The following is a 21,475-nucleotide window of genomic DNA, read 5'->3' as shown; positions in this document are numbered from 1 at the left end:
ATTAGTACATATATAAGAAGAAAAATGTCAGCCTCATTTTTTTCTAAGAAAATTTTTTATTGATCATTTATCACATTTGAAAAAGTTTAAGACAAAGTTCTACAGTGTCACATTATTCTATCCAAACCTCAGGCAAACGTAACTAGGCAGATATACTCTTAACAACATCAGAGCCATAAAAATCTATGTTCAAATGTAAAATCTAGCATACCTGCACCACTATGGTCCAAATCTACTAGAAACTGAGCCATTTCTTATTACTCATGCTTATTACATATATGTATATATATGTAAAAAGGCAAAAAGGCTAATCCAGAGAGTTATCATGATGGAGAGGAAAAAAAAAAAAGAAACTGTAGATTTAGATTTCACAGTTATGGTGCACGGTTTAAAGACAAATAGAGGTAGTACAGTAGGACAGAACATTCTGTCTGGAATCAAAGAAACCTAGATTTTTTGGATTCCTACTCTGATGCACTCAGGATTAGGTATGTGACCATTTCCCTTATCTTCTCTAGACTTAAACTTGGTTCAGTACAAATTAAATCATGGTACTAAGCATTTTCCATTTATTTCTTTATTTCACAGTAAATGTCATTATAAATGTGAAATCTGTTCACTGTAGTGCATATGGACAGGCAAAGAACCTGAGAGTAACTCATCAATCACTCTGACAGGCAAAAAAGAAAGAAAAAAAAAAAAGAAAGGAAACTAAAAAAAAAAAAAAAGCAAAACAAACAAAAAAAAACCCCTGTCTTGAAAAGTGCTGCTGGATGTAATTATGTAACGCCTAGGAGTTTAATATAACAACCGCATATTTAAAACAGCTCAAACCTGTGTAGGGAGAGATTTTTACATACTTTATCTTTTACTTAAATTGAGAATACTACAAAAGATATTTAACATTGTCTTAGTCTAGAGCATCAATTCTGGTGGTTCCATTTTATTCCATTAAATGTATTACTTTAATTAAACCTTTCTGGCATAAGTTGACAAATATATGGTTATGCAAAACATACCCTGACAGCTGTATGTCTACAAACACCCATAATTATTCTTTGAGGACAAACTGCTAAAGGTATGCTCAAATTAAAGACACCTGTTATCTGTTAAGAACTGTCCAAAAGCATCCTTGTTGGTAGTTTAGATTTCACCACCAAGGCATTACCTGCTCTCCATATGTAGAGAAACTATAACTAAGAATCACAGCACGCATGCATGCACACACACAAGCACACACACAGCACGACAAGTGCTTACCTTCATATTCAGCTTACTTAACACTTTGGCTCTGGAGAAAATTCCAAATGGGATCTTGTTGATTCGATTGTGTTCCATGTTGAGGGAATAAATGGTGGAAAACTGAGATGGACCTCCCACTGGATATAACTGGAAGCAATTTCTAGCTAAGGTCAAGCTATTCAATTTTACAAGACTGGATAAAAGACTCTGTAAAAATAAAATAAGAATAAGATTCAGAAGTGAAGTAATATCTACTTTAAACAAAGCAGTAGCCTTGCAGGAAATAACAACAGCCTACCCAAGCTGCTTCTGTGACTATCTTCAGGGACAATCACTAAACAGATCTAGGGTTTACAGCAAGCCATTACCAACATCAAATTAAATGGAGAGAAACTCAAGTAATTCCACTAACATGAGCAACAAGACAAAGTTGTTCACTCTCTCCATACCTATATAATATAATAATATAATTCTTAAAGTCTCAGCTAGAGCAATAAGACAACTGAAGGAGATAAAAAAAGATACAAATTCGAAAGGAAGAAGTCAATGTATCTTTATTCGCAGATGATATAACAGAATACATAAGTGACCCTAAAAATTGCACCTAAGCAACTCCTACAGCTGATAAACACATTCAGCAAAGTGGCTGGATACAAAATTCACTAGCAAAAAAATCAGGAGCTCTTCTATATACAAATGACAAATGGACTAAGGGAAAAAAAATGACAAAAAAAAAACCACACACACACTTTACAATAATAATATAACTTGGTGTAACTGTAACCAACCAAGTAAAAGATTTGTCTGATAAATACCTCAATTTTTCAAAGAAAGAAACTAAAGATATCAGAAGATGAAAAGATCACCCATGCTCATGGATCAGTAGGATCAACATAATAAAAATAGCTATCCTACCAAAGCAATCTGCAGATACAATGCAATGCAATGGAGGTCTCATCATTCCTGATTTCACGTTGTACCGCAAAGCTATAGTAATAAAAATCATATGGAATTTGACTAAAAATAGACACATCGTTACTAAATCAAAGTGAAAATCCAGACAAAAATCCACAATTATGGACACCTGATTTTTGATAAAGAAGCCAGAAACACACACTGAAAAATAGACAGTATCTTCAGTAAATGTTGCTGGTCTAACTGGATGTCTATATGTAGAAGAATACAAATAGATCTGTATCATTCACCTTGCACAAAACTGAAGCACAAAGGGGTCAAGGACCTCAATAAAAAAAAACAGATAAACTGAACCTGGAAAAAGAGAAAAATGGAGAAAAGCCTTGAATGCATAGGCACAGAAGACAATGAATAGAACATCAATTGTGCAAACACCAAGATCAACATTTAATAAGCATGGCCTCATGAAACTGAAAAGCTTCTGTATGGTAAAGGACACCATCAATCATACAAAATGGCAGCTTACAGAATGGGAAGATCTTTACCAACTCCACATCTAATACAGGGCTAATATCCAAAATATATAAAGAGCTAAAGAAACTAGATATTAAAAAAAAAGCAAATAACCCAATGGGAAAAAAATGAGATATAAATCTAAACAGAGAATTCTCAATAGGGGAAACCGAAATGGCTGAGAAACAAAGAAATGTTCAACATCCTTACCCAGGGAAATGAAATAAAAAAAATCTTAACTACTTTAAGATTCCATTTACACCTCTCTAAATACCTGAAATCAACAAAACTTTGCTCACACTGGCAATGATGCAGAATAAGGGGAACACTCATCCATTGTTGGTGGTAATGCAAACTTGTTCAGGCACTATGGAAATCAATATGGCAGTTCTTCAGAAAGACAGAAATTGATCTATCTCAAGATTCAGCCATATCAGTCCTGGGTAACATCTACTGCTCTATTTATAATAGCCAGAATCTGGAAACAACTTAGATGTCCCTCAACAGAAGAATGGATAAAGAAAATGTGGTACATTTACACAATGGAGTGTTACTCAGCTATTAAAAAAAGTGACATCATGAAATTTGCAAGCAAATGGATGGAGTTAGGGGGAAAAACATTCCAAGTGAGATAATCCAGACCCAGAAAGATAAATTTGGTATGTATTCACTTATATGTAGATATCAGCCATTAAACAAATGATAACCAACCTACAATTCATAGACCCAGAAAGGTTAGGTATGGAGGAAGGGCTAGGGGAAACACACAAATCTCCCTGGGAGCGGGAAATAGAACAGATTTTATGGGAGAACTGGGGGCGCGCAGAGATGGGAACAAGAGGATCAGGTGGGGTGGGGAAGGGAGATATGGCTGAGGGAGGGAATGAGGGGAGAGACAACTGGAACTGAGGATAATTTAAGGGTTGGTATGAAAAACTACTGCAGAAACTTTCTAAACTTTATGATCATCCTAATGAGGTCTCCTAATAATGGGATAGGGAGTCTAAACTGGTCTCATTGTCACCAAATGAGGCTTCCAGTATTTAGACTAGGTTGCATTAATTGAGTTGCTGGCCAAGGGAGTCCCACGGAAATCCCCAAACAATCCCCAGGCTGGTGCTGAGACAATGGATTGCTCTCCTCGGACTGTCAGCAGGACCTCATTGCCAAGGACAATATCCACAAAACTCACCGAACATGGAAAGTCAAACTGGTGCCCACATGCTAGTGTCTTTGATACAGCAAAGTATCTAGAGGCTACCAAAAGAGACCAACACATCCATAAAAACCTTTGATCTACAATTTTTCCTGCCTTCAAGATATGCCAGGGCAATGGAGGGACAGAACTTGCAGGAGTAGCCAAGTAATGTATGATTTGACTTAAGATCCCACACCATGAGACAGAACCCATGCCCAACACTGCTTGGTTAACCAAGGACTAGATAGTCAATAAAACTAGGATGAAAACAAACACTACTGGTCTGGAAAAGAAACTGTATCAATGAAGTGATTCCTAATGACATTCTACTATACTCAGATCAGTGCCTTATTCAGTCATCATCAGAGAGGATTTCTCCATCAGCAGATGGGGTCAGGGGCAGAGACTCACAGCCAGACATTATGCAGAGAAAGTATCTAAATAGGATGTCTTCATCAGATCCTTCCCCCCATCAGGACTGCCTGGATCCTCTTCCTCTGTGGCCTGGCCAAGTCTGCATCACCAGGGGCAAGTGATCAAAGAGCAGGCAATAAGCTGTGGGCAGATGGCAGAGGAGGAGAACTCCCCGTTTTAGTGGACTAGGGGAAGAGGACAGGTGGGAAAAGGGTGGGAGAGCAGGGATGAGAGGAGTTGAGGGAGTGGGCTTCAATCAGAATATATAATGAATAAATTATAAAAATAAATAAAGATAGATAGATAGATAGACAGATAGACAGATAGACAGATAAGTAAGTGAATGAATAAGTAAGCAAGTAAATGAATAAGAGGCCAAAAGCAAGCAAATCCTTCTCCCAAAACTCAGGGCACACAGTGGAAGAAGCAGCAGAGTATAAAAGCCAGAGGTTTATGGAGAACATCATAAAAACAAGGTTCTCTGAGTCAACTAAACACAAGGCCAATATGGGTCTGCATATACATTACAGCTTTCAGGTTCATATTTTTATGGTTCCTTCCTGTGAGAATAAGTGGGCCTCTGACTCTTGTGCCTGCTCTTGGGCTCTTTCCCTTCTGTTGGGCTGTCTTCCCCAAACATGATTTATTTTTTATTATATTTTATTTTCTCATGTAAAAAATATTACCTCACCTAACAGAAATTGTGGAGTCACTATGTCAGATTTCTAGATTTCATAAAAAAAAAACAGAAAAATCTATCCATTTTTATTATTTGGTCTCAGTTCATTTACTACTCTGGAGTAAAGAAAGCATATCTGTGGATGTAACGTGCTCATAGGTAGCCAGTTTGAGACATCCTAGAATCTATAGTCATGTTAGTGTGAGAAAGACATGGTCTGAGTCCACTGTGTGATCAATCTTACAAAGGTCTTACTGATACACATCTCTACCCTAGTATAAGATTAATTCAATACCTGCACTGGATAAGATATTAATAATTTAATGGCTCCTCTAGGAATATTAAATTTAGTAGATGATTATACTTCCTGATATTGATGCTTTTCTATATGGTAAAACTTGAGGCAGACAAGTATCAAAAAGGAATTTACTAAGTATATAACCCCATTGGCCCCTATTTTAGCTATTATGTCAGGGAAGTGCCAAGCATGCAGACACAAAAGAATCTCTGGAGTTAATACTAAACTCTATTTTAAAAAAAGCAACCTGATTAATAAAAACAATTAGAAACAATATATAACTGTGCTATCATCGGTGACATACCACATAAAGGATGCTCTTACTATTCAAAGTCTGTGTCAAGGTATGTCAAATCAGCACCCTCTGGAGCCTGTTAATAGGATCTGGGCCACTCCCACAGGATCACAACATTCATTATGCGACTTACTAACATGAGAAACTCTGTAACAGGCTAAGTTTGAATCCTAGTTCTATCTTTTAATACCTTGTGATTTTAACCAGTTATTTTTTTGAAGCATGTTCACTTTGTAAAATAATGATGCCATATAAACTCAAGTGAAGACTTAAAGAGATAAAACAAAAAGTTTGCTAGTATTTAATAAATGTTTAAAATGCAAATTTCTGCATTAAAAAGAAAAAAATGCTTAAAATGCAAATCTCTGTATTAAAAGGAAAGAACACTGGAATAACTGAAAACGGAGAGGAAGGTAAAATACGATATTCAAAGACAAAATTGTTATACTACAGTTTAGAAAAAATTCTGGACTGAGTAATGTGTTAGTTAAAACTTGAGTCAGTTGGCCATCAACCAGTTGAAGATGGTGTCTGAGTTATCAGTTAGTATAAATAACAAAGCCAGCAGAAGACATGAAGTAACTACCTAATGATGAAATAGAGTGGAAATGGAAAGTGGTCCTTTACATAGGGCACTAAGAAACTGCTCTTAAAATTTTTATTATAAATGAACTGGTAAACATGGTGATTAAGAAAACCTTGCAAGGACAGTCAGTATAGGAAAAACGTTTCCAATCTATTAAAGTTTTCCTGGATTTCTATCACAAATGTTATTGTAACAACTGACTGTTTTTTAAATGAACTGGAAAAAAAAGAAAAAAGAGTAGATATCTGAGATCCTGGGAAACTGCAACAAGAAGTCAGACCTCCTTTTTTTTTTTTGTTCCAGACTCCATTTCTTCTGTCAACTGAGAAATGTTGCAGACTATGAATTCCAATCTTACATATGATTTAACAGTTTTTGTCAACTCTAGGAAGATAATTAGATAATCAATTTTCTTCATATTTTTAGATAATAATTTAATCACACATTTGGCTCCAATCCTCCCTTAATTCGTATTTCCTACCTATACAGGCCTGTCCCTGAAAAGAAAAGGTTATACTGAAGCTAAAGGAAAGCATTTACGTACAACTCTTAGCTTCAAATCTGGAACCCATGTGCTTAGTGCTGCTGACGTTTTTCCTTTATGTGTATATTAATACTAGTCCATTCTCAAATGTTTTCAAATACAAAGATGCAGCACTGATTTTTTTTCTACCAGTTCTGATTTCAGAAATAAAATGAGCCTCAACTGTAAACTGCTGTCCTGATTCATTGTTTCAAACTCAGCTTGCAAGTCTCATAATAGCATCTAATGTTCTTATTGTTTTCCTTACTGATTCTATGTTACAAATAGAATCACACATTTACACTGAAAATGTGTTAGTTCCACAGCACATATATGATTTTTTTAAGACTTAATGATTTCTCATATTTGGACATGGCCAACCAAAGGCTTTCCCAGTGTCTCTACCTGAAAACAGGTACATGCACACAGAGCCACACAACCTTTCATATTCAAACCGAAGAGAGCTGTCCTTTTCATAATCCTCTCATCACAAGTAAAAAGAGATTTTAACATTCCCATGCCCAAAACATGGAAAAACTATGGCGTCCCAGTCCCCACTTAAAAACAGAAGAGAAAAGGTCAATTCTGATCAGAGATTGTAAAGGGGAGGGGATAAATAAGTGGAACATTTAATTTATTTTTTTTACAATATCATAGTAAAAATATAAAAAAATAGTGCAGATGCCAATAAATTGACTTATTTCAGTTATACAATATTAAATATAAAATAAACATATATGACAATGTCCATTTCCTAACAGCTCAGTATTATTAGTCTTCTTTCACTGACAATAAATTTGTACATAAAATAACATTTTTCCAATGTTTGAACTTTATAGGGGGCCAGTCTTTATCCAAGAATATGAAGACAAACCACACCCAAAAAGAAACCTCCTCTAGAGTGTAGCTGGGCACATGTAATTTAGGCAGTAAGGAAGCTAAGGCAAGGGGACAGTCTACATGTAAGGCCAGCTTGAGTTACATAGCGAATACCAGCTCAAAAGGTTACACTACAAGATTTGTCACTGAAAGAAAAAAAGCCATCAACAGGAGAAAAAAAATAAACTAATTAATGTGCAAATTGATCTATTATAGGTGTGTCACCATTAGCAAAGTGGATATCATGAAAGAATATAACCTTTCCCATCTTGATTACTCTGAATTATCACTATCACAGGACAAAACCCCAGTCAGTCTTGGAGCTGGATCTGATAACCTGGATTCCCCTCTTTAGAAAAGGTACTGTCTTTGGCAGAGTGTATACAATAAAAAGGTGAGTTAATATGACCGGGAGAGGACAGGAGCTCCACAAGGACAAAATATATCATGGCACGGGGGCCCTCTATGAGACTGTTTCTCCAACCAAGGACCATGTATGGATATAACCTAGATGTAGATATAACCCTGCTTAGATGTAGCCCATGGTAGCTTAGTAACCAAGTGGGTTTCCCTAGTAAGGGGAACAGGAACTATTTCTGACATGAACTCAACGACTGGCTCCTTTACCTCCCCAACCCCACCCCACCCCCCAGAGGGAGGAACAGTCTTGCTAGGCCACAGAGGAAGACATGGCAGCCAGTCCTGAAGACACCTGATAAAGTAGGGTCAGATGGAAGGGGAGGAGGACCTCCCCTAGCAGTGGACTTGAAAAGGGGCAGGGAGGAGATGAGGGAGGGAAGGTGGGATTCGGAGGGAATGAGGGAGCAGGCTACGGCTGGGATACAAAGTAAATAACCTGTGATTAATATAAAAATTAAAATAAAAATTAACAACAGAAAAAAAGAAAAAAGAAAAGGTACTGTCACAGTAATCTCAGTGGCCTAGCCTAGCAACTGTAACCATGGAAAACATCTTAATACTCTCCAGGTTGTTTCCTGAAAAGATATACAACCAAATTAAAACAAGTCAAAAACAGATGTTACTTTATGTTTTGTTTCCCTAGCAAACAATTCAAATGAGTTAATTCTTTTTATGAATTGATATATGATTGTATTTACCCACACAGTTGTTTCTATATAAAGCTTGAACTTGAACACAGAATAGAAAGACAGACGAACACACACACACACACAAAAAAAAAAAACACAAACACAGACACACGCACACTCCTCTCACATACACACTCAGATACCACTTAGAAAAGACTGTGTAAAGGTCAACAGGTAAGCCCACAGTTCCTTCACTTTATTTGTTAGAACATTAAATTATACTTGAATAAAATAAGCAAACACATTGCCAAGGATATAGAACTAGCAGCATACTGTTTCAATATAGGAAAGACAAGAATTAACATTGAAACCCATTATTGTACAAACTAGCTTTTACAAAAGAAAGGAAGGCCCCAGAGTACAAAGATGCATAAGAACTGTCTCTTCTACTGAAATTAGAAGCAAGCAACAATAGGCAGAACAAAGAAAGAAGACTGGCTTCTCCTTACTAGACAAATTATTTTTAATAACAGAATCAACATAATTCAAGTTAAAAATAATGTGTTAAAATATCTGATTTGCTGGTTGTCATTCATTAAATAGGCTTTGATATTACTGCATCAGGAGGGCAATAATTTGGGTCACAGGAGAGTTACTGCCAGTATTAAGCTTGACAATAAATAGTGCTAGACAGATGATTCTTTCCAATTCTCAGATTTGTCTTGTTTCTAGCTGAACAGAGCAGCTGAGTTCTAAAGTCACACAGCGTTTCCTTAGAGGGAACAGAGATAGACTTTCATTCTGGTTTCCTCCTTCTCCACATTAAAATACCAGTGTGCTCCTATACACAACATTTCTTTTTTTTTTTTTTTTTTTTTGGAATTTACATTAGTGGTGGCTGGCAGTATGTGACAGCATATTCATTTAAACAGTCCCAATAACCAAATTACGGATCCAGCTGAAAGACTGACTAGATTTCCCTCCGTTATCTTGCAAACTAGTTTCAATTACATTTTGTTTCTTCTAATCTACTTCTTACCTCTGGTAGAGTAGAAATGTTATTGTTCTCTAAATTTAACTCCTCAAGTGCACTGCATTGTGCTAATGATCTGGGTATTGCTGACAATCTATTGTATCTCAGGCCAAGACGATTTAAACTGGACAGGTTTCCTGTAAACACAAGAAAAAGGAATTTATTGTTCAGAAAATCTGAAGAGTTCTTCACTGTCAAAAGCTACTCATTAGATGTTCATTAATTACTCTTAAGTACTATTTCAGCAGATCTAAATCAAGGGATTCGTAGTAGAAAAATAATGAAATAGACAACTTTAAGTTCATTTTTAAATGAGCTACTGGGAAGTATTGGCATCATTTAACAAATTAATCTTTAACTTATAGTACACGGTTTTGAGCATTTCACACAAATAATGATATCTAAGCATATCCGACTGGAAAACAAACTAGTCACTACTGAACAGACAGAAAGCAAGCCATCTCATTCCCGACCTACCAAGATAGCACAGGGAGCTACACGTAAGCCACCTGTGGCATCTACTATCACAAAAGACTCATGCAAATTTCCCTAAATAATACATATACATTTGTTTTGATACTTTTTTAAAAGGCTAACAGCAACAAAAATGAAGTTCAGTATATTCCTTTGTCATAACTGATTCATTTCTTTTTTATTTTTATCAGTTACATTTTATTAACTCTGTATCCCAGCCGTGTCCCAATCCCTCATTCCCTCCCAATCCCTCCCTCCCTCCCTCATCTCCACCGTGCCCCTTTCCAAGTCCACTGATAGGGGGGACCTCCTCCCCATTCATCTGATCCTGTTTTATCAGGTATCTTCAGGACTGGCTGCAAAGCCCTCCTCTGTGGCCTAACAGGACTGCTCCTCCCTTCGGGGGTGGGGAGACCAAAGAGCCAGTCATTGAGTTCCTGTTAGAAATAGTCCCTGTTCCCCTCACTTTGGGAAACCAATTGGTTACTGAGTTACCACAGGCTACATCTGAGTGGAGGTTCTAGGTTATATCCATACATGGTCCTTGGTTGAATGTCAGTCTCAGAAAAGACCCTGTGCCCAGATATATTTGGTCCTTGTGGAGCTCCTATCCTTTCCCCATCAGACGAACTCCCCTTCTTTCTTATGATTCCCTGTACTCTGCCAAAGGTTTGGTCATGAGTCTTTGCTTTGAAAACACTGCTAGTCAGAGTCTTTCAGATGCGCTCAGTAGACTCCTGTCATACGTTCAATGCACATCCCATCTGTCTTTCTAAACGAGGATTGATCATCTTACCCCATGTCTGCTCAATTGATTATCTTTTTTAGGTGTATAGATTTCATTATGTTTATCATATCTTATAGGTCTATATAAGTGAGTATATCCCATGTTTGCTGATTCATTTCTAACTACAAATAACAACTGCTGCTATGACATTTCTGGATGAATCAGGCAAAATGCCAGATGTTGTCGTTATATCTACATTAAACACTTTCCCAATGTTAGAAATCACAGAAATGGATGCTGTGTCACATGTTAGGTTTTTGCAGATTTATGTTGGAGACTTTGCACTTTCACCAATCCACTAACATCTATTTCTTTCTTCTTGCTATGATCATTGTATGACCCAACTTTCTAAATGTGACATTACTATGATAATTAACATAGTTAACATAACATCAGTCAAGCCTTGACATTGTTGGAGAACAGTGATATGGCCTCAATCCTCATCCAGTCACTCTTCATTGGCTGTTTCCCTTCTTGGTAAATAAACCCGCAACAGAGATATCTAAAAATTACTACTTGAAGCTAGTTTTTACCCTTTGCACTGTCATGGTGACAGTTATATTTTAGCAATATTCTCATGGGTCTATACCTTCAGTCTAATCGACTATAACACAGAAATCCAGCAAGTGTCTCTGCCTTTCCACTGGACTACAACCACTGTATAGGTACACCGCTTACATTTCTTTTCTACAACAGTGTTGGAATGTTGTCCACCAAGAGTTTGTAGTTCTAGTTAAGTAAGATTCCAAAAGGTGTAAAACAGAATATAAAAGTAACAATAAAAACTACCACTTAGCAAAAATAAGCTGAGCTTGCCTTGAAGTGATTTCCAAATTAACTCAAGATGTTTCTCTGCTGTCTTTCTGATGGTAATTTGTTAAGATATATCCACTTTAAAGAGGGGTAGGAGACAAAACAACCTGACTACTTCCCAAAGCACTGGAGAATTTAGAGATCAGAATAAGAGTAAGAATCATGCTTTAATATTGTTACTACTGAACTATGACACTAAGATATGTGTGGTACTTAAACACTGGATTAATAAAAAAAATCTAATCTTACAACTAAGTATGTTGGAGTTGTATACATACTCACAAAAATGCACAACATCTACATGTACAAGAGAAGAATAAAACTGGAGATAGCAAAATACAATAGGAAAACCAAAATATTTCATATTATTTATGACCTGTGTGCAACATATACACACACTATCTAGAAATGTGAAAATGGACTCGTAAACCCTGCAACCCTGAAAGGTCAGAAATCCTTCTGTAATTTTTTTTTTTTTTTTTAGCCTGTCAGATGGCAACATTTACAAACTAAACCTCATGAGAATGGTAAGTAAGCTTGGAGAATTATGTTTCAAAGGCAGACAATTCTTGAGTCTGGAATTATTAGTTGGAACAGTTAAAAGCTTTGTACACTTTGTGGTTTTACTTTGTTGTGCACATGGGTTTGTGTGTGCCAACACATGCAAGTGGGTTCACAGGTATGCCTGTGCTTGCTTGTCTGGGTAGGCCAGAGGCTGACGTTTCAGATCTTCCTCAATCACTCCTCACCTTATTTTTTAGAAGGCTTCTTACTGAACTTGGGGTCAGCTGATCTGACTCTGCAGGCTGGCCAGCAAGCCCTGGGGACCCTGCCATTGCCACCTTCCCAGCTAACACATGCTCCCTGCTGCCAGACTGCTGGAGACAGAACTCAGGTCCTCAGGCACTCACAGCAAGCGCTTTGCCGACTGAGCCACATCCTCATCCCACCTTGTGATCTTAGTGAGCAAAAGCATGATCACAGTTGATTAAAACGTTGTCTTCTCACAGACTATTTGATTACAACCTTTGATCCTAGGACAGACTAGTTTTAAAACATTTGTGTTGCACTTTACTAAATCTGCTTCTTTATAGAGTGACCCCACAGAACTACTAGACTCAGAGTTGAGGTTAAATCTGTGTGCAGATTTGTAAGTCTTACATTTCAATCTGTTTTTAAGAAAACAACACTCATAATAAAACATTTCAGATTAAACTGTTATGGCTATCTTACTTAGCTGAGTCTTGTAAGACAATCTGTTTTCCAGCTAGATATGCGATATCCAAAAGTGGAGGCCAAGGGTGGGAAAAACCCTGTAAACAGTACACATTTGCATATTTTATAGAACAAAAATACCTAAAATTTTTATTCTCAATTTTAGTCTCAAAGACAGTTTCCTGATACCTAAAATTCCACCTTACAGTCTGAGACAACACATCTCTGACAGGCTTCATAATGTATCTGTAACGGTACCCCAATACTATGCCAATACTTCTAGGATTAATGGGGTTACCCCAATTATAAATGCTTATTTCTATTTCTGTATCCCTTTTCAGATGCTCATAAATTCTCTTGATAAAATATTGGTGCAGAGTCAGGCAAAGAATCTCCACAGCTGAATGCTGCCGGAAGATTATTATAACAGAACATGTACTGAGAAGCACTAAAGTGGCCGACTGAATTCTGAAAACTGTTATAAAAGAAAAACAAAACATACATTTACTTCATTAACTGAAAATGTTTCCTAACACCAGTTTTATCTTGTCTAAGTCGGTAAGTCAGATTCTATATCCTTAAAATACTCCTCTCCTCTGTCTATTTGCTAGTCTCTCCCTCCTTCATCACCTCTAAACAAATTATGGTAACTAGCTTTGAAATTAATCTTTGATACTTAATTGTATACTATAACAGTTAAGACAGATCTACTTTTTGTGTAACAGAGAAAAACTAAACAAGTACTTCTTTTCCTAATCAATCAAACATGTTTATATCACTCAGCTAGTTTTTAAGGCTCCTAGCTCTCATCTACTGACCCAGACATTGATGTATAAAATGCTAAGTATCAGACAATCTACCCTCCCAAGAGGCTTACTTCCAGAAATGACTGTTATGCTCAGAATATGACCTTAGCTGAGAAGTCTAACCAAAATGCTTTGAATATTTATAGAAGGGAAGGACAACTCCAAGCAGAAAAGATCAAAGCTGACCTTATAAATCAGGGGGGAAAGTTATTATTACAAGGAAACATCTCTGCCTGGTACAAGAGAAGGGAATGAACAAGGGAAAAAGATATAAAAATGCAGAGGTGGGATCAGTGAGCCAGCTCAACATGGAGAGGCTTTTGACAGCATGCCTGAGGACCTGAGTTTAATCCTTTAGACACCATAATGGTGGAAGTTGGCCTACACATTGACCTCTGACCTCTTTTGTGCATGTGCCCATGTATGAGCCAGCACATGTACACATGTGCAAACAAACACACTGAATGAATGAATGAATGAATGAATGAACAAGAAACTTTATCAACTGTTAAAAAATAAAATGTAAATGTAAGATGCTTGGGTATTACACAATATAACATTTATCTTTGTTATCAACTAAAAATTGGAGCTCAAAGATTGAAAATAGATTGTGACTTAAGCTTTAGACAGCCTTCTGTAACATTCAATGAAGATATCCAACAAGCAGCAATTAGTTACTTTTCTCATGGCTGAGAATAAATGCCTGTCATGAAGGAACTTAGGGGAGGAAGGAGTTCTTTTCACTCACAACCTGAAGGTATTATGGCAGGGAAGATATGCAAAAAAAGGTACGGCAGCAGGAGAGATAGCTGTGACCTCAGAACATAGAGGTGGTAATTCAGAAGTATGTCCCATTTACTCCAGTGACCTGTGACACATTTAATCAGCTAGGTCTAACCTCCTAAAGGTTTTACAGCTTTTTAAGAGCATCACCAGATGGGGACCAAGTATTCAAACACATGCGCCTGTAAAAATATTCTACATCCCAAACATGACAAACTCCAGACAAGAGTTATCAGTGTGGAATTTGGCATAATGTATGTGAAATTACTTCACAAAAAACCTCAAACTCTAGCCGCTTCCTATCAACAAGCCTTTCTTCAAGGGTGTCCTAGTTAATTTCTGTTGCTATAATAAAATACCTAAAAAAAAAAAAAAAAAAACTTAAGAGAGAAAAGATTTATTTTAGCTCACAATTCCTGGGAAGTCAGGGTGGGCAGAAATGTAAAACCCTACACCCCCACACAGAAGCAGAGAGAGATGAAGTGCCCACGTGCTCACTTGCTTGCCGGCACTCACACCAACTTCTCCAAGCACACAGTTAAAGACTCTGACAGGAAATGATCTGGCCCAGCAGGCTGGGTCCCCAATCAGTTAAGTAAAACCATCCTGACCAAGACTCTTCCCAGGCGATTCTAGGCTGTGTCAAGGCGCTAAGATCGTCACCTTGTTCCCTCGTGGACACAGAAGAATGCTCTACTCATTTCCATCTCTTCTCTACTGTCCATATGACTGAGCTCATGGAATATATGTACCACTCCAGCTAGAATCTAGATCATATAAACTGGCATTTAAAAATACTTGGTATTAAATTGTTAACTATTTCATATATTGGGTTATTTCCTTCAACAAACTGAAAATCGTTTAAGAGGCCTTGTGGTTGGTAAGTATATTTCTCTTTCCACAGAATACGCTTCAGTGCTAGCTAGACAAAAAGTATTGCTTTATACTTGTTAATAAAAGATAAACATGTACCTGTCCTCCTTTTTCTTAGGAACAAGATGCAGAAGAAAAGAATTACAAAAGGCCTATAAAACTCTTCTTTGACTAATTCTCACTTTATAGAATAACAAGGTCTATAAAAGTAATACTTCTCTACACATGGTCTTCAAACACATAGGTTAGATCTACCTGATCCATGTGAATATAATTGATTCTCCTATAAAATCCATAGGGAAACATGCCAGTATGAGCCACACAGAAAGTGGTAATTCTTCTCACTTTCTGCATTCCTCCTACTTAACCATACTTTTAAAATTACAAAACCCACAAACAAACCTTGTTCTCTTCTCCAGATAACCACGGGTGGTAGTTCAGTATGCACCTACCAAGAGCTTTCTCTTAATATTTATTTATATGTAAACAAATAAAAGACTGATATTTGGTCTTATATATTTCATTCTATTTAACAACTCTAAAGTAGTCTGTGTGTAAGTACCAGTATCTACCCAATTATGACTCAACTACTGTCATGTTTTTGTTTAAAGGAACTGAGCAATGCAAACCTTTGTATATACATCTGTGCTCACATTGGAGGTAGAGGACAGTTATTTTAAATTGTTATGAATGTGATAATCACAAGGCTAAGTCAATTTAATTTCCACAAAGTGAGAGGTCATGTTCATTTATTCACTCTTTGCAGGACAAGAAGAGTATAGTTTATTCCTCACCTATAGCCACTGTTACAACAAAGCTAGCAAAGGTGGAAGGTTTCCTTCAAGTACTGATTTTTGACTGTAAAAGGCAACCAATCTTTATAGATCCTATGACTCTGCTCCATCAACTGGGATGCCTCATTTAATCACTTTTACAGTAGAGCAAGAGATAAAAGCAAAACCTGAAATATCTCTCACTCCCACTGAAACCTAGAGCCATTCTGTAGCAACAAACATCAGTGTGGTGATGGACTTCTAAACGCTGAGCATCTCAAAAGCCAGTAATTAGAGCCAAACTGAATCTCACCCTTAAAATAAGAATAGATCTCTAGAATTAAAACATTTCAAACTAAAAATGTTGCTGTGAAATTAATGCATGATATTACCTAGGACCTAAATAGGGTCTCCTCCTCTCCTCCACAGTAGGGTTAGAAAGCAGCTTAATTTAAAACAAAACAAAAAAACTATGTCCCATGAGAAATCTGCTTGCAGATACTTAGCACTTACTACAAGAATGTCAATGCAACATCTCCTATTCCTCTCAGCAGGGTAAAGAGGGTGTATGAACACAAAGTAGGAAACACAACTCATTTACCATGGAGGAGGGAAGACACTCAGAACAGCAGCACTGACACTTCCTGGGATCCTTAGCGCTGGCCTCAATGCTGATCTGTTTCAGTGAGTGGTACTAACTACAAGTTAAACTGCAACCTTGACATCAAGAAATGGTCTGCTTTAATGTAGAGACACTCAGACTAGGAAAACCTCCACAGCTGAGTGTCTCTGACAGCTAGCTTTTAAGTGCTTAACTTCTGACAATAAATTTTTCTGTGCTCCACTTTGACAGCCTGCTTTCTTATGCTGTCAAATTTTTAAAATGTGGTGAAATTACAAGGATATGAATTAAAATTAGATACTTTCAATTTCAGCAAATATAAAGCATCTTTTAGCATCGGTGTAACAGCTGAGTAAGACTAATCCAAATGGTCTTAATCTTATTTTAACAAAGTAGGAAAAAAAATCAGTAGGAAGAACACATCATTCTAAAGACAAAATAACACCAAAGATGGATTTTTTTTAAAGCAAACTAAATAAACAAAAGAAAAAAACCAAAAAAGTAAAAAGTCTTGAATGTCAAAAAGCATAAGGAATACAACTATTTAAAAAAAAACCAACAAACTTGTTATAGATAAAAATACACTAAAATCACTTAAAACCTTTGTTTCTTTTGTTGTTGTTGTTTTGTCTCGTTTTGAGACAGGGTTTCTCTGTGTAATATTGGCTGTCCTAGAACTCCCTTTGTAACCCAGGCTGTCCTCAAACTCATAGAGATCCACCTGCCTCCCAAATGCTGGGATTAAAGGTGTGTGCCACCACACAGGCATCACCTTTGATTCTTTCTATAATCATAACCACCCTGGCACTTCTTCAGTCTAGTCCAACAAAAGGAGTTCTGTGAACTGGTCTGTGCTTCAGCCTTGAATTCAAGGTTTTGTTACAATCTTCTCTCTTTATCTAATTTTGAGAAGAAATAAAAGTTAAATGTTTATCCTATTTTAGACCATTTCTCCCCTGATTTCATAATGGTTATCAGAAATCCCAGAATATTCTACGGAAAAGCAAGTTCATCCTCTGAACAAAATGACACTGTAATAAGACTTAAGGTTCCCTTTGTTCTCAGAGAAGTCTTTTAGTAGAGTAGGTCTCTATGCAATCAAGTGTAGTTTGAATCACTAAGCAAGGCTTACTGAAGACCCTGACTTAACTGTATCAGCTGCCCTTACCCATCTCCTGTCTCTTCAGCCAGGCTCAGGAGCTATAGTGACCCTGGAATTGCTGACCCAGGAACTAGGTGGCAGTGATTACTGACAAGAAGGAATAGTTTTACAACAAGAGCTGATATTTAATAAAACAGTGAAACAGCTTGGCTATTTACAGTGGGGGGTGACTTCTGGAAATGTAAGGTGATACATGATTTCAGACGTGAATTTAGCCAAGATTTTTTAGTCAAGTAAACAGAAAGGAGAGTAGCTGCTACAAGGCAGAGAGTGGCTTTTCTGAACTTTAAAAAGTGAGTAGTAGTAATAATAATAACTTATTTTTTAAACAAAAAGTATCAAAGGAACCATAGTCTATTATCAAGTTTGCCACTAGCTGTTCCCGATGGTTGCAGTTATCCAATAAAAAAGGAGGTTCTCAGTTGAGAGTCAGTTGAGGAGGACTGATAACAGAATACCAGCCTAGAATGTGTGGGGCCCTGGCTTCAACCCTCACTAAGTTAAAGGGGGGAGGGCCATGCAAGAAAACTAGGAGAAATAAGGTTACGTGGGCTAGTTATCTTCCTCAGAGGAAGTGAGTCTAAAGACCCTAGCCCTACTTTACGGGAGATTCTCATCACCCAGCACAGTCTGCACTGTCTCCACGTACAAGGATATTGCAGTGTGGTGGCTGCAGCACCTGCTCATTACTCCTTAACAAAACAGGGACAGGAATAATTTCATAAAAACACTAAACATTGCTAAGACTATCTAAGAGAAAACAGCGGCTCAATGACCATTTCCCATATATCTACTTCGTTGTTGGAGTGAGTTAAGAAAGCCAAGTCCTACTCAAGAGACTCCTCTGAAGTCTGCACAGAGCTTTACCCCAAGGGCTAGCTACGCACTTTGGTCTTCCTGTCTTCTGATTTGCAGTAGAGTCAAGCAACGCTTTTTTCTTTCTAAGACTAAGCAAAATTCTGGATTTCATGAAAGTTTTTGGTTTTATCTTGATCTTGTTTTAATAATATTATCTTTAACATGATAACCCCATGAGGGAAAAAAGGTAACACATCAAAATTAAGCAGTTATTTTTCAGTTTACTATTCAATCTGTTGTTCAAAATTAAGCAACTTGAAGACACTTATTTCAATGTAGTAACATCCAATAATAGAAACTAAACATATCACTATGTAATTTTTTTTAGGAATATCATAACTTTATTTGACTTATTAAAACAGTTTATGAGAAGATAATTTGAAAAGGTTGTTTTTGACATGGTAGCTTTTTGTTGTTGTTGTTCAGGCTGGCCCAAAATTCACCATATAGACTTGGAGGATCTCAATTTCATGATAGTTCTCCTCAGCCTTCAAGGTGATGAAATTACAGGTTTGAAACACCATGCCAAGTATGCTATTAGATCACATATCTGATTAAAAAAAAACTTTTATATCCAGAGCTTAAATCTATTTGTAAAAGGAAATATTAACATATGTGTCCCTATTTCTACTTGATACAAAATAGGCCCTCAATTTCATGGCTTAACTCCCTGTGGCAAAACATTTCTCAGCTAAAGAAGTTAAGCAAGAAGGAGGACCCTGGGCGAGATGATTAATCCTCACTCAAAAAGACAAATAGGATGGACACTGGAAGAGGGAGAACACAGGAAACAGGACAGGAGCCTACCACAGAGGGCCTCTGAAAGACTCTACCCAGCAGGGTATCAAAGCAGATGCTGAGACTCATAGCCAAACTTTGGGCCCAGGGACAGGAGTTCCACAAGGAGAGCAAGAGAACTAAAAATTCTAGGCGCAGGGTTCTTTTCTGAGACTGATACTTCAACCAAGGACCATGCGTGGAGATAACCTCGAGTCCCTGCACAGAGGTAGCCCATGGCAGTTCAGTGTCCAACTGGGATCCCTAGTAAGGGGAACAGGGTTCCCCCTGTCACATCTCTAATATGAACTCAGTGACTGGCCCTTTGATCACCTCTCCCTGAGGAGGGAGCAGCCTTACCAGGCCACAGAGGAAGACAATGCAGCCAGTCCTGATGAGACCTGATAGGCTAAGGGCAGAGGGAAGTGGAGCAGGTCCTTCCCAATCCGTGGACCAGGGAAGGGGCATGGGAGGAGAAGAGGGATGAAGGGTGGGATTCGGAGGGGATGAGGGAGAGGGTTACAGCAGAGATACAAAGTAAATAAACTATAATTAATAAAAAAAATATTTTTTAAAACCATCAAAATGACTTTGGAAAAAGACTCTTCCATACAAGGATGGAGTAAGAAGCAATTGCTACAGACTGAAAAAAAAAAAAGAAATATCAATAGGAAGGGAGAGTTACAACAAGAAAAGTTTGCAGGTAATGTTGAAATTGTTAATACAAATTTTAACTGAATTTTCAGACAGTAAAATTTTAATTTTAAGAGATAGGAAAATAAAAAATGTGAAAGAAAATATGACAAAGCAATTTAATCTTATATTAATAAACATATATTTAATAAAATACATTGAGTAACCTCAGGTTGCAGAGGACCAAAACATATATTGTGGAAGAGAAAAGGTGACTACTATTTCACTTTGCTAACCAAATCCAATCTTATTATCTTCCTTATCTGTTTTATGTTTTTCTAACATTTCACTTATGGAAAAACCAACTTCCATTTAGATCTGTCTCCACAGGTCTCATTAATTCCCTAGAAAAAACTTCTGGGGCCTGGGAGACAGTTCAGTAGGTGACATACTTATTAAAAAGGGATGAAGAGCCAAGTGCAAATTCTTAGTAACCCTGTAAAGTGGATGTTTTGGTATATCTATAAGCCCTATTCTGAAGGACAGATGTTTATCTAAGTTTTAATCAAGCTCATAAAAATAGAAAATTGTACTTTATTAGTTTTAAACTTCACTTATTTTATATTTTTTCTATCTTTCTGTTCTTGGTTCCAGGGTATTTCTTCAACATTAGCTTACAGGCCTTTTTTTTGTGTGTGTGTGTTTTCATTTACTATATTATATATCATTTTCCAACTAATTTGGTTTGGTAAACACATTTTTTTAAACATCTTTTCATCTGTGTATACACGTGTGTTAGGAGGACATAGCAGCGGATGGGCCTCTGGAGGCCAGAGCTCTATGCCCAGTGTCTTTATTACTCTCCAGATAATTTTCCAAAAGTTTCTCAAAGAGTCTGAATCTCAGTAGTTGGCTAGATAAGCTGCTGGGATCCCCATGTCTCTGTTTCCCCAGCACTGGGATGACAGAGTTATGTATGCCACCATGTCTGGCTTTTTATATGGGTACTGGGAATCTGAACTCAGGTCCTCATGACTGTACAGTACTTTAGCCACTGCATCTTCTCCCTAGTCCCTTAGCAGACATTTCTAATAATTGTATTTTGTTTCTTTTTGTATCAGCCTGAACATGATCACAAATGCAGAAAATATTCCCTCTGTGTGTTTTCATCTGAGATCACTTCTCTGTCCATCCCAGCCATTTCAGTGATTTTAAAAACAGAAAATAATTATAATGATTATCCTGAATCATCAATCTATTCTTTTTATATTTTAA

The 21,475-nt window shown here is 37.1% G+C and overlaps 1 protein-coding gene across 4 annotated transcripts in view; it reads right to left on the bottom strand.

Annotated features, from left to right (window-relative positions):
- Shoc2 (SHOC2 leucine rich repeat scaffold protein) overlaps nucleotides 1-21,475 on the bottom strand; it is an 86,320-nt gene that overhangs the window by 9,934 nt on the left and 54,911 nt on the right. For all 4 annotated transcript variants that reach the window (XM_021648938.2, XM_060391109.1, XM_021648937.2 and 1 more), the window contains exons 4-5: nucleotides 9,631-9,761; nucleotides 1,261-1,449 (exon numbers count right to left, since the gene is read on the bottom strand). In XM_021648938.2, coding sequence (XP_021504613.1) covers nucleotides 1,261-1,449; nucleotides 9,631-9,761 — 320 coding nt within the window. The remainder of the gene's footprint in view (nucleotides 1-1,260; nucleotides 1,450-9,630; nucleotides 9,762-21,475) is intronic.

The sequence above is a fragment of the Meriones unguiculatus genome, chromosome 1, assembly GCF_030254825.1.
Source record: "Meriones unguiculatus strain TT.TT164.6M chromosome 1, Bangor_MerUng_6.1, whole genome shotgun sequence".
NCBI classification, from domain to species: domain Eukaryota; kingdom Metazoa; phylum Chordata; class Mammalia; order Rodentia; family Muridae; genus Meriones; species Meriones unguiculatus.
This window is presented reverse-complemented; position numbering and strand designations above follow the sequence as displayed.